The sequence below is a fragment of the Falco cherrug genome, chromosome 18 (assembly GCF_023634085.1).
Source record: "Falco cherrug isolate bFalChe1 chromosome 18, bFalChe1.pri, whole genome shotgun sequence".
Lineage (NCBI taxonomy): Eukaryota > Metazoa > Chordata > Aves > Falconiformes > Falconidae > Falco > Falco cherrug.
Genome location: NC_073714.1, coordinates 5,860,430 through 5,873,786, shown reverse-complemented (window position 1 = coordinate 5,873,786; position 13,357 = coordinate 5,860,430). Strand labels below are relative to the sequence as shown.

The following is a 13,357-nucleotide window of genomic DNA, read 5'->3' as shown; positions in this document are numbered from 1 at the left end:
TTCCCTTTGGGTGCTGAGGGTGCCTTCTCTTTGGGTGCTGAGGGTGCCTTCCCTTTGGGTGCTGAGGGTGCCTTTGGGTGCTGAGGGTGCCTTCCCTTTGGGTGCTGAGCGGTGCCTTTGGGTGCTGAGCAGGTGCCTTTGGGAGCTGAGCGGTGCCTTTGGGAGCTGAGCGGTGCCTTTGGGTGCTGAGGGTGCCTTTGGGAGCTGAGCGGTGCCTTCCCTTTGGGTGCTGAGCGGTGCCTTCCCTTTGGGTGCTGAGTGATGCCTTCCCCTTGGGTGCTGAGCGGTGCCTTTGGGTGCTGAGGGTGCCTTTGGGTGCTGAGGGTGCCTTCCCTTTGGGTGCTGAGCGGTGCCTTTGGGTGCTGAGCGGTGCCTTCCCTTTGGGTGCTGAGTGATGCCTTCCCCTTGGGTGCTGAGCGGTGCCTTTGGGTGCTGAGGGTGCCTTTGGGTGCTGAGGGTGCCTTCCCCTTGGGTGCTGAGCGGTGCCTTTGGGAGCTGAGCGGTGCCTTTGGGTGCTGAGGGTGCCTTCCCTTTGGGTGCTGAGGGTGCCTTTGGGTGCTGAGCGGTGCCTTTGGGTGCTGAGGGTGCCTTCCCCTTGGGTGCTGAGCGGTGCCTTTGGGTGCTGAGCGGTGCCTTTGGGTGCTGAGGGTGCCTTCCCTTTGGGTGCTGAGGGTGCCTTTGGGTGCTGAGGGTGCCTTTGGGAGCTGAGCGGTGCCTTTGGGAGCTGAGGGTGCCTTCCCTTTGGGTGCTGAGGGTGCCTTTGGGAGCTGAGCGGTGCCTTTGGGTGCTGAGGGTGCCTTCCCTTTGGGTGCTGAGCGGTGCCTTTGGGAGCTGAGCGGTGCCTTTGGGTGCTGAGGGTGCCTTTGGGTGCTGAGGGTGCCTTTGGGTGCTGAGGGTGCCTTCCCCTTGGGTGCTGAGCGGTGCCTTCCCTTTGGGTGCTGAGCGGTGCCTTTGGGTGCTGAGGGTGCCTTTGGGTGCTGAGGGTGCCTTTGGGTGCTGAGGGTGCCTTTGGGTGCTGAGCGGTGCCTTTGGGTGCTGAGGGTGCCTTTGGGTGCTGAGGGTGCCTTTGGGTGCTGAGGGTGCCTTTGGGTGCTGAGGGTGCCTTCCCCCCTGCAGGTGGAGTCCAAGGTGACGCTGGCGCTGGGGGGCATCGCCGTGGTGCTGGGCGCCGTGTTCGCTGCCATGGGGGTGCTGGCGCTGCTGGGGCTGCCCTCGTCCCTCATCATCCTGGAGGTCGTGCCCTTCCTCGTCCTCGCCGTGGGCGCCGACAACATCTTCATCTTCGTGCAGGAGTACCAGGTCTGCGGGGGCGGGGGGCACCCATGGGTGCAGGGGGCCCCATGGGGCAGGTGGGCAGGGGGGCACCTTGGGGACGACACCTGGGGGCATCGGGGAGTCACCTTTGGGTGCAGGGATTCCCATGGGGCGTATGGCCCTAGGAGGCACCCATGGGTGCAGGGGTCCCCATGGGGCAGGGGTCACCTTGGGGACAGGGCCCCTGTGGGCTTGGGGGGGCACCTGGGGGCATCAGGGAGTCACCTTTGGGTGCAGGGAGGCACCTGTGGGCCGGGGGGGGGGGGTCACCTTTGGGTGCAGGGATTCCCATGGGGCGGGGGGGCACCCATGGGTGCAGAGCTCCCCATGGGGCAGGGGGGCAGGGGGGCACCTTGGGGACAGGGCACCTGGGGGCTTGGGGGGGCACCTGGGGGCAGAGCCCCTTGTGGGGCACGGAGGCACCTGTGGGCCGGGGGGGGGGTCACCTTTGGGTGCAGGGATTCCCATGGGGCGGGGGGCACCCATGGGTGCAGGGGTCCCCATGGGGCAGGGGGGCACCCATGGGTGTAGGGGTCCCCATGAGGCAGGGGGGCACCCTTGGGTGGCGGCATCCCCAGGGGACACGGGCGCGTGGGGCGCCCATGGGTGCAGGGGTCCCCGCTGGGCGCAGTGGCTGCCCCCCGCAGGCTGGGTGCCGGGTGCCTGCAGGGGGTCCCCGCGGTGGGGTCCCCCCCGGGCGCCCCCCCCTCACCGCCCCCGGCAGCAGCAGTCGCAGCGGGCGGCGGGTGAGACGCGGGAGCAGCACATCGGGCGGGTGCTGGCACAGGTGGCCCCCAGCACGCTGCTCTGCAGCCTCTCCGAGGTCATCTGCTTCCTCCTGGGTGAGCGGGGCACGGGGGCACGGGGGGCACGGGGGGCACGGGGGCACGGGGGGCACAAGGGGCACGGGGGCACGGGGGGCACGAGGGGCACGAGGGGCACGGGGGGCACGGGGGCACGGGGGGCACAAGGGTCGTGGGGGCCTGGGGGGCACAAGGGGCATGGGGGGAAAAGGGGGCACAGGAGGGGCACGGGGACATGGGGACATGGGGTGGCACAGGGGGCAGAGGTGACAGGTGCAGCAGGCGGGTGCGGGTGCAGGTGTGGGGTGCGGGTGCGGATGCGGGTGCGGATGCAGATGCGGGTGTGGGTGCAGGTGCGTATGCGGGTGCGTATGCGGGTGCGGGTGAGGCTGCGGGTGCGGGTGCGGGTGTGGCTGCGGGTGCGGGTGCGGATGCGGGTGCGGGTGTGGCTGCGGGTGCGGGTGAGGCTGTGGGTGTGGGTGTGGCTGCGGGTGTGGCTGCGGGTGCGGGTGCAGATGCGGGTGCGGGTGTGGCTGCGGGTGTGGCTGCGGTTGTGGCTGCGGCTGCGGGTGCGGCTGCGGGTGTGGGTGCGGGTGTGGGTGCGGGTGTGGCTGTGGGTGTGGGTGTGGCTGCGGGTGTGGGTGCGGGTGCGGGTGCGGGTGTGGCTGCGGGTGTGGCTGCGGGTGTGGGTGCGGGTGTGGCTGCGGGTGTGGGTGCGGCTGCGGCTGCGGGTGTGGGTGAGGCTGCGGGTGTGGGTGTGGGTGCGGGTGTGGCTGCGGGTACGGGTGCGGGTGCAGATGCGGGTGCGGGTGTGGCTGCGGGTGTGGCTGCGGGTGTGGCTGCGGGTGTGGGTGTGGCTGCGGGTACGGGTGCGGGTGTGGCTGCGGGTACGGGTGCGGGTGTGGCTGCGGGTGCGGGTGCGGGTGAGGCTGCGGGTGCGGGTGAGGCTGCGGGTGCGGGTGTGGCTGCGGGTGCGGGTGTGGCTGCGGGTGCGGGTGTGGCTGCGGGTGTGGCTGTGGGTGTGGGTGTGGCTGCGGGTGTGGGTGTGGGTGTGGGTGCGGGTGTGGCTGCGGGTACGGGTGCGGGTGCAGATGCGGGTGCGGGTGTGGCTGCGGGTGTGGGTGTGGCTGCGGGTGTGGCTGCGGGTGTGGCTGCGGGTACGGGTGCGGGTGTGGCTGCGGGTGCGGGTGCGGGTGAGGCTGCGGGTGCGGGTGTGGCTGCGGGTGCGGGTGTGGCTGCGGGTGCGGGTGTGGCTGCGGGTGCGGGTGCGGGTGTGGCTGCGGGTGCAGGTACGGGTGCGGGTGTGGGTGTGGCTGCGGGTGCGGGTGTGGGTACGGGTGCGGGTGCGGGTGCGGCTGACGCCGGCGCTGCAGGGGCGCTCTCCTCCATGCCCGCCGTCCGCACCTTCGCGCTCACGGCCGCGCTGGCCATCGCCTTCGACTTCCTGCTCCAGATGTCGGGGTTCGTCGCCCTCCTGGCACTCGACGCCCGGCGGCAGGAGGTACCGCGGCGGGGGGGCACGGGGCGCCCTGCGGGGGGGGGGGGGTGGGTGGCACTGGGGGCACCCGGGAGGGGAAAGTGCCGGGGTGGGCACGGGGTGGGCAGCATGGGCTGCACAATGGGTGTGGGGGTGCCCAGGGTGGGCGTGGGGTCCCCGTGGGGGTCGGGATGCTCAGGGTGGGCACAGGGTGGGTGTGGGGTGCCCATGGGTGTGGCGGTGCCTGAGGTGGGCATGGAGTGGGGGTGGGGTGCCCATGGGTGTGGGGGTGCTCAAGGTGGGCACAGGGTGGGGGTTGGGGTGCCCAGAGTGGGTGCAGGGTGGACGTGGGGTGCCCATGGGGATGCCCGGGGTGGGCACAGGGTGGGTGTGGGGTGGGCATGGGGTGCCCATAGGTGTGGGGGTGCCCGTGGGTGTGGGGGCACCCAGAGTGGGCACAGGGTGGGTGTGGGGTGCCCATGGGTGTCAGGGCGCCCAGGGTGGGCACAGGGTGGGCGTGGGGTGCCCCAGATGGATATGGGGCACCCGTGGGTGTGAGGGTGTCAGGGGCTGGCATGGGGTGACACTGAGGTCCCCAAGGCAGACATGGGTTCCCCAGGGTGGGTGTGGGGTGGCCATGGGTGCCCGAAATCCTTGGGGTGCCCCAGACGGGCAGGGGGTGCTCACGGGAATGAGGGTGCCCAAGGTGGGTGTGGGGGTGTCAGGGTTGGCATGGGGTGACACTGGGGTCCTCAGGGTGGCCGTGGGGTCCCTGGCGTGGTCCCGGGGTGGCCATGGGTGCCCGAAGTCCTTGGGGTGCCACGGGTGGGCACGGGGTGCCCAAGGGTGGTTGGGACCCATGGACAGGGGCGTGCGCGGGGCAGGTGGGGGGCCCTGGGTGGGTGGGGGGCTGTGCCAGGACCCGTGCCAGGACCCGTGCCAGGACCCGTGCCAGCCTGGCGCTACCCGCAGGCCGCCCGCTTCGACCTGTGCTGCTGCTGTGGGGTGGGCAAGGGGGGGCCCGCGGGGCCGGGGGCCGGGCTGCTGCGCCCACTGCTGCGCCGCTACTACACCCCCCTGGTGCTGCACCGCCGGGTGCGCCCCGTCGTGGTGAGGGGCTGGGGGGGTCGGGGGGACTTGGGGGGCTGGGGGTGGGCTGGGGGTGGGGGGGACTGGAGGGCGCTGGGGAGGTTGAGGAGGACACTGGAGAGGTTGGGGAGGTGTGGGGGGGGCTGGGGGGGACACTGGGGAGGTCTGGGGGGACACTGGGGAGGTTGGGGAGGTCTGGGGGGGGACACTGGGGAGGTCTGGGGGGGGCTGGGGGGGACACTGGGGAGGTTGGGGAGGTCTGGGGGGTTGGGGGGTGGCACTGGGGAGGTTGGGGAGGTCTGCGGGGGCTGGGGGGGGACACTGGGGAGGTTGGGGAGGTGTGGGGGGGGCTGGGGAGACACTGGGGAGGTTGGGGAGGTCTGCGGGGGCTGGGGGGGGACACTGGGGAGGTTGGGGAGGTGTGGGGGGGGCTGGGGGGGACACTGGGGAGGTTGGGGGCGGCTGGGGGGGGACACTGGGGAGGTTGGGGAGGTCTGCGAGGTCTGGGGGGGGGACACTGGGGAGGTTGGGGAGGTCTGCAGGGGCTGGGGGGGGACACTGGGGAGGTTGGGGAGGTGTGGGGGGGGCTGGGGGGGACACTGGGGAGGTTGGGGGCGGCTGGGGGGGGACACTGGGGAGGTTGGGGAGGTCTGCGAGGTCTGGGGGGGGGGCACTGGGGAGGTTGGGGAGGTGTGGGGGGGCTGGGGGGGACACTGGGGAGGTTGGGGAGGTGTGGGGGGGGCTGGGGGGGACACTGGGGAGGTTGGGGAGGTGTGGGGGGGGCTGAGGGGGACACTGGGGAGGTTGGGGCGGCTGGGGGGGGGACACTGGGGAGGTTGGGGAGGTGGGGGGGGGCTGGGGGGGGACTGGGGGGCAGTGGCGCAGCTGGGGGTGTCTGAGGTGGGGGGGCTGGGGACCTGGGTGGGTCTGGGGGGATGGGGGGGGGGACTGGAGGGCACTGGGGGACCTGGGGGGGCCGTGGGGACCTGGGGAAGTCTGAGTGGGCTGGGGGGGGGGGAGGTCTGGGGGGGGGCTGGGGGTGTCTGACATGGGGGGGGTCTGGGGGCCTGGGAAGGTCGGGGGGGTGGGGGATGGGACTGGAGGGCACTGGAGGATCTGGAGGGGGACCTGGGGAGGTCTGGGCATGGGGGTCTAGGGGTTCTAGGGGTGGCCGGGGGGGGTCCAGGGGTTTGGGGGTTCTGTGGGGGTTGGGGGGCTTCTGGCGGCCTCCAGGAGGTTTGGGGGGTCATAGAGGTGGTGTGAGGGGCCGGGGGTTCCTGGGGGTGCTGGGTACTCACAGGGGTGCCAGTGGGTCCTGGGGGGTCCCAGGGGTGCCGGGGGGTCCCAGGGGGGCCGTGCCCCTCACGGGGGTCCCAGGGGGGCCGGGGGGACCGTGCCCCTCACGGGGTGCCCCCGCAGGTGCTGCTGTTCCTCTTCCTGGGCTGTGCCGGGCTGTACCTGGCGCTGCAGGTGCCCGTGGGGCTGGACCAGGAGCTCGCCATGCCCGAGGTGGGGCCGGCTCCGGGGGGCTGGGGGGCTGGGGGTACCTGGACGGGGACATGTGGGGACGGAAAGGGCCCCTATGGGCATGTACAGGGGTGGTATGGCCCCTAGAGGGGCGTGGGGATGGCGTGACCCCATAGGGGTCTGCACAGGGGTGGGGTGGCCCCTATAGGGACAGTATAGTCCTGTATGGGGCCAGCACGGGGATGGCGTGCTCCCTATGGGGATGGCGTGGTCCCTATGGGGATGGAGTGGTCCCTATGGGGCCGGCATGGGGATGGAGCGGTCCCTATGGGGATGGAGTGGTCCCTATGGGGCCGGCATGGGGATGGAGCGGTCCCTATGGGGATGGAGTGGTCCCTATGGGGCCGGCATGGGCCGGCGTGGTCCCTATGGGGATGGAGTCGTCCCTATGGGGATGGAGTGGTCCCTATGGGGCCGGCATGGGCCAGCGTGGTCCCTATGGGGATGGTGTGGTCCCTATGGGGATGGAGTGGTCCCTATGGGGCCGGCATGGGGATGGCGTGGTCCCTATGAGGATGGCGTGGTCCCTATGGGGCCGGCATGGGCCAGCGTGGTCCCTATGGGGATGGAGTGGTCCCTATGGGGATGGAGTGGTCCCTATGGGGATGGAGTGGTCCCTATGGGGCCGGCATGGGCCAGCGTGGTCCCTATGGGGATGGCGTGGTCCCTATGGGGATGGAGTGGTCCCTATGGGGCCGGCATGGGGATGGCGTGGGGATGGAGTGGTCCCTATGGGGATGGTGTGGTCCCTATGGGGATGGAGTGGTCCCTATGGGGCCGGCATGGGCCGGCGTGGTCCCTATGGGGATGGAGTGGTCCCTATGGGGATGGAGTGGTCCCTATGGGGCCGGCATGGGGATGGAGTGGTCCCTATGGGGATGGCGTGGTCCCTATGGGGATGGCGTGGTCCCTATGGGGATGGCGTGGTCCCTATGGGGATGGAGTGGTCCCTATGGGGCCGGCATGGGGATGGCGTGGTCCCTATGGGGCCGGCATGGGGATGGAGTGGTCCCTATGGGGATGGCGTGGTCCCTATGGGGCTGGCATGGGCCGGCGTGGTCCCTATGGGGATGGCGTGGTCCCTATGGGGATGGAGTGGTCCCTATGGGGCCGGCATGGGGATGGCGTGGTCCCTATGGGGATGGCGTGGTCCCTATGGGGATGGAGTGGTCCCTATGGGGCCGGCATGGGGATGGCGTGGGGATGGAGTGGTCCCTATGGGGATGGAGTGGTCCCTATGGGGATGGAGTGGTCCCTATGGGGCCGGCATGGGGATGGCGTGGTCCCTATGGGGATGGCGTGGTCCCTATGGGGATGGAGTGGTCCCTATGGGGCCGGCATGGGGATGGCGTGGTCCCTATGGGGATGGCGTGGTCCCTATGGGGCCGGCATGGGGATGGCGTGGTCCCTATGGGGCCGGCATGGGGATGGAGCAGTCCCTATGGGGATGGTGTGGTCCCTATGGGGATGGAGTGGTCCCTATGGGGCCGGCATGGGCCGGCGTGGTCCCTATGGGGATGGTGTGGTCCCTATGGGGATGGAGTGGTCCCTATGGGGCCGGCATGGGGATGGAGTGGTCCCTATGGGGATGGTGTGGTCCCTATGGGGATGGCGTGGTCCCTATGGGGATGGAGTGGTCCCTATGGGGCCGGCATGGGGATGGAGCGGTCCCTATGGGGATGGTGTGGTCCCTATGGGGATGGAGTGGTCCCTATGGGGCCGGCATGGGCCGGCGTGGTCCCTATGGGGATGGAGTGGTCCCTATGGGGCCGGCATGGGCCGGCGTGGTCCCTATGGGGATGGAGTGGTCCCTATGGGGATGGAGTGGTCCCTATGGGGCCGGCATGGGGATGGTGTGGTCCCTATGAGGATGGCGTGGTCCCTATGGGGCCGGCATGGGGATGGCGTGGTCCCTATGGGGATGGTGTGGTCCCTATGGGGCCGGCATGGGGATGGCGTGGTCCCTATGGGGATGGAGTGGTCCCTATGGGGCCGGCATGGGGATGGAGTGGTCCCTATGGGGATGGCGTGGTCCCTATGGGGATGGAGTGGTCCCTATGGGGCCGGCATGGGGATGGTGTGGTCCCTATGAGGATGGCGTGGTCCCTATGGGGCCGGCATGGGGATGGCGTGGTCCCTATGGGGATGGTGTGGTCCCTATGGGGCCGGCATGGGGATGGCGTGGTCCCTATGGGGATGGAGTGGTCCCTATGGGGCCGGCATGGGGATGGAGTGGTCCCTATGGGGATGGCGTGGTCCCTATGGGGATGGCGTGGTCCCTATGGGGATGGAGTGGTCCCTATGGGGATGGCGTGGTCCCTATGGGGATGGAGTGGTCCCTATGGGGATGGAGTGGTCCCTATGGGGATGGCGTGGTCCCTATGGGGATGGAGTGGTCCCTATGGGGCCGGCATGGGCCGGTGTGGTCCCTCCGGCCCCATATGCCACCAACAGAGCTGACAGCCCGTACGGGGGGACACGGGGGGTGCGGCAGGGAGCGGGTGGCCCGGCCCTACGCAGGGACACGTGGGGCCCCGCAGGACCCTATGGGTGCCACGGGCCCCCCACGCTGACGGGGCGGGGGGTCCCCCAGGACTCCTACATGCTGCAGTACTTCGCGGCGCTGAACCGGTACCTGGCGGTGGGGGTGCCCACCTACTTCGTCACCACCGGCGGCTACGACTTCTCCTCCACGAACGGCACCAACGGCATCTGCTCCAGCGCCGGCTGCGACGCCGACTCCCTCACCCACACCATCCAGTACGCCACGCGCTTCCCCAACGTGTGAGTGGGGTGGGGGAGGGGGCGCGGGGTGGGGGGGTTGGGCAGGGTGCCACCGGCCTCCTGCCAGCCCCTTCCTCTGCCCAGGTCCTACCTGGCCATCCCCGCCACCTCCTGGGTGGATGATTTCCTCGACTGGCTCAACCCCACCGGCCGCTGCTGCCGCATTCACCAGTTTGGCAACCACACTGGGGAGTTCTGCCCCGCCACCAGTGGTGAGGGGGCGCGGGGGGTGGCACGTGGGGTCTACGCTGGGGTGGCTGTTGGGTGCCCACCGTGGTGGGTGGCCATTTGGGTGTGCATTGGGTGCCCACCATGGTGGCCATTGGTTGTACGTTGGGTGCCCACCACGGTGGCCATTTGGGTGTACGTTGGATGCCCACCATGGTGGCTGTTGGATGCCCACCATGGTGGGTGGCCATTTGGGTGTACGTTGGGTGCCCACCATGGTAGCCATTGGGTGTACGTTGGGTGCCCACCACGGTGGCCATTTGGGTGTACATTGGATGCCCACCATGGTGGCTGTTGGATGCCCACCATGGTGGGTGGCCATTTGGGTGTACGTTGGGTGCCCAGGGGATATGGTGGGTGCCCACCATGGTGGCCATTGGGTGTACATTGGGTGCTCACCATGGTGGTCATTGTGTGTACATTGCATGCCCACTAAGGTGGCTGTTGGGTGCCCACCGTGGTGGGTGGCCATTTGCGTGTACGTTGGGTGCCCAGGGTGTACGTTGAGTGCCCACCACAATGGCCATTTGGGTGTACGTTGGATGCCCACCATGGTGGCTGTTGGGTGCCCACCATGGTGGGTGGCCGTTTGGGTGTACGTTGGGTGCGCAGGGGGTATGTTGAGTGCCCACCACAGTGGCCACTGGGTGCACATAAAGTCCACACCATGGTGGCCACCATTGTGTGTACGTTGGATGCCCACCACGGTGGCCATTTGGGTGTACATTGGATGCCCACCATGGTGGCTGTTGGGTACCCACCATAGTGGGTGGCCATTTGGGTGTACGTTGGGTGCCCACCATGGTGGCTGTTGGGTGCCCACCATGGTGGGTGGCCATTTGGGTGTATGGTGGGTGCCCAGGGGGTATGGTGAGTGCCCACCATGGTGGCCATTGGGTGTACATTGGGTGCCCACCATGGTGGCTGTTGGGTGGCCAGTTGGGTGTATGTTGGGTGCCCACCGTGGTGGGTGGCCATTGGTTGTACGTTGGGTGCCCACCGTGGTGGGTGGCCATTGGTTGTACGGTGGGTGCCCACCACGGTGGGTGTACATTGGGTGCCCACCATGGTGGGTGGCCATTTGGGTGTACGTTGGGTGCCCAGGGTGTACGTTGGGTGCCCACCATGGTAGCCATTGGGTGTACGTTGGGTGCCCACCACGGTGGCCATTTGGGTGTACGTTGGATGCCCACCATGGTGGCTGTTGGGTGCCCACCATGGTGGGTGGCCATTTGGTGTGCATTGCATGCCCACTGTTGGCATGCTTGGCACTGTTGGCTGTTGGGTGGTCATTTGGGTGTACGTTGGGTGCCCAGGGGGTATGGTGGGTGCCCACCATGGTGGCCATTGGGTGCCCACCGTGGTGGCCATTGAGTGTACATTGGGTGCCCACCACGGTGGCTGTTGGGTGGCCATTTAGGAGTACGTTGGGTGCCCACTATGGTGGCGGTTGGGTGGCCAGTTGGGTGTACGTTGGGTGCCCACCCATGGTGGGTGTACGTTGGGTGCCCACCATGGTGGCTGTTGGGTGCCCACCATGGTGGGTGGCCATTGGGTGTACGTTGGGTGCCCACCATGGTGGCTGTTGGGTGCCCGCCATGGTGGCCACTGGGAGCCTGTTGTGATGTCCCCTGGGGGCCTCGCGGGTGCCTGCCGTGGTGCCCGTTGGGTGCTGGCCCCGGCTCCCCGTGGGCGCCCGCGGGGGCGCTGAGCGCGGCTGTGCCCACAGATGACCCCACCTGCTTCAAGTGCCTCAAAGTCACGCGGCGCCCGACGGTGGAGGAGTTCGAGCGGTTCCTGCCCTGGTTCCTCCACGACCGCCCCACCCTGCAGTGCGCCAAGGGGTAGGTGCCACCTGGGGGGGACACCCCGGCTCCGGGTGCCCCCTCCCCACGGCCCTGGGAGCCCCCCTCACCCCTTTCCCCCCTCCCACAGCGGCCTGGGCGCCTACGACACGGCAGTGAGCATGGACGCCAACGGCACCATCCTGGGTGAGTGCAGGGTGGGTGGCGCAGGGTAGGGGGGCACCCTAGGGTGCCCGGCTGACCCCCCCCCCCCACCCCGCCATCTCCGGCAGCCTCCCGTTTCATGGCGTACCAGCGCCCGCTGCGCACCTCGCAGGAGTACACGGCGGCGCTGCGGGGCTGCCCGCGCCCTGGCCGAGGAGCTCACCGCCACGCTGCGCCGCGTGCCCGGCACCCATCCAGACTTCCGAGTCTTCCCCTACACGTGAGCACCCGCCGCGGGTCGGGGCGCTCAGCTGCGGGAGGGTGGGGAGGGGGTGCCCGGCGCAGGGTGCTGTGGGTGCTCCGGTTGGGGGTCAGGGTGGGTGCCCAGCTTGGGGTGCTGAGCGGGGTCCGTGTGGGTGCTGAGCTGGGGTCCGTGTGGGTGCCTGGTGAGGGGTCCGTGTGGGTGCTGAGCCGGGGGTCCATGTGGGTGCTGAGCCGGGTGGTCCCTGTGGGTGCTGAGCCGTGGGTGCTTGTGGGTGCTGAGCCGGGGGTCCTGTGGGTGCTGAGCCGGGGGGTCTGTGTGGATGCTGAGCCGTGGGTGCTGTGGGTGCTGAGCGGGGGGTCTGTGTGGGTTGCTGAGCCGGGGGGTCCCTGTGGGTGCTGAGCTGGGGGTCCGTGTGGGTGCCTGGTGAGGGGTCCGTGTGGGTGCTGAGTCGGGGGTGCTGTGGGTGCTGAGCCGGGGGTCCCTGTGGGTGCTGAGCCGGGGGTCCATGTGGGTGCTGAGCCGGGGGTCTGTGTGGGTGCTGAGCCGGGGGTCCCTGTGGGTGCTGAGCTGGGGGGTCCCTGTGGGTGCCCGGTGAGGGGTCCCCTGTGGGTGCTGAGCTGTGGGTGCTGAGCCGGGGGGTCCGTGTGGGTGCTGAGCCGGGGGTCCCTGTGGGTGCTGAGCTGGGGGTCCCTGTGGGTGCCCGGTGAGGGGTCCCTGTGGGTGCTGAGCCGGGGGTGCTGTGGGTGCCCAGGTTGGGGGTGCCCAGCCGGGCGCTTGTGGGTACCGGCTGGGGGCACCCCGCGGGGGGCACGGGCGCTGGGTGCCAGCGTGGCGGGTGACGCCCCGGCAGGGTGACCTACGTCTACTACGAGCAGTACCTGACGGTGGTGGCCGAGGGGCTGGTGACGCTGGCGCTGTGCCTGGTGCCCACCTTCGGCGTCTCCTTCCTGCTGCTGGGCATGGACCTGCCGCTCCAGCGGCGCCACCCTTGCTCACCATCGCCATGATCCTGGTGGACACCGTGGGCGCCATGGCCCTCTGGGACGTCCCCTACAACGCCGTGGGCCCTCATCAACCTTGTCGCGGTGCGGGGCACGCGGGGTGGCATGTGGAGCACGCGGTGGTGGCACGGGGACCTGGGGCATGTGGGGTGGCACAGGGACCTGGGGCACGTGGGGTGGCACAGGGACCTGGAGCACGTGGGGTGGCATGGAGAGCACGTGGTGTGTGCACATGGGGTGGCACGGGGACCTGGGGCATGTGGTGGTGGCATGGAGAGCACATGGAGGTGGCACAGGGACCTGGGGCATGTGGGGTGGCACAATGGCGGGTGGCACGGGGACCTGGGGCATGTGGTGGGTGGCCATGGAGAGCACATGGGGTGGCACATGGGGTGGCACAGGGACCTGGGGCACGTGGGGTGGCACGGGGACCTGGAGCACGTGGGGTGGCATGGAGAGCACGTGGTGTGGCACATGGGGTGGCACAGGGGACCTGGGGCATGTGGTGGTGGCATGGAGAGCACATGGGGTGGCACATGGGTGGCACAGGGACCTGGGGCATGTGGGGTGGCACATGGGGTGGCACGGGGACCTGGGGCATGTGGGGGTGGCATGGAGAGCACATGGGGGTGCACATGGGGTGGCACAGGGACCTGGGGCATGTGGGGTGGCACATGGGGTGGCACGGGGACCTGGGGCATGTGGAGGTGGCATGGAGAGCACATGGGTGGCACAGGGACCTGGGGCATGTGGGGTGGCACATGGGGTGGCACGGGGACCTGGGGCATGTGGGTGTGGCATGGAGAGCACATGGGGTGGCACATGGGGTGGCACAGGGACCTGGGGCACGTGGGGTGGCACGGGGACCTGGGGCATGTGGGGTGGCATGGAGAGCACGTGGTGTGGCACATGGGGTGGCA

At 69.7% G+C, this 13,357-nt stretch overlaps 1 protein-coding gene across 2 annotated transcripts in view; it reads left to right on the top strand.

Annotated features, from left to right (window-relative positions):
• Window positions 1–13,357, top strand: part of LOC102057736 (NPC1-like intracellular cholesterol transporter 1) — a 42,655-nt gene that overhangs the window by 26,197 nt on the left and 3,101 nt on the right. The window contains exons 6-16 of one of the 2 annotated variants that reach the window (XM_055696381.1): window positions 1,117–1,299; window positions 2,042–2,156; window positions 3,491–3,618; window positions 4,567–4,704; window positions 6,103–6,192; window positions 8,804–8,994; window positions 9,079–9,206; window positions 10,952–11,066; window positions 11,158–11,213; window positions 11,300–11,451; window positions 12,287–12,521. In XM_055696381.1, coding sequence (XP_055552356.1) covers window positions 1,117–1,299; window positions 2,042–2,156; window positions 3,491–3,618; window positions 4,567–4,704; window positions 6,103–6,192; window positions 8,804–8,994; window positions 9,079–9,206; window positions 10,952–11,066; window positions 11,158–11,213; window positions 11,300–11,451; window positions 12,287–12,521 — 1,531 coding nt within the window. Of the gene's footprint in view, window positions 1–1,116; window positions 1,300–2,041; window positions 2,157–3,490; window positions 3,619–4,566; window positions 4,705–6,102; window positions 6,193–8,803; window positions 8,995–9,061; window positions 9,207–10,951; window positions 11,067–11,157; window positions 11,214–11,299; window positions 11,452–12,286; window positions 12,522–13,357 lie in introns of those variants that run through there. The other variant, XM_055696382.1, reaches the window with a different exon arrangement.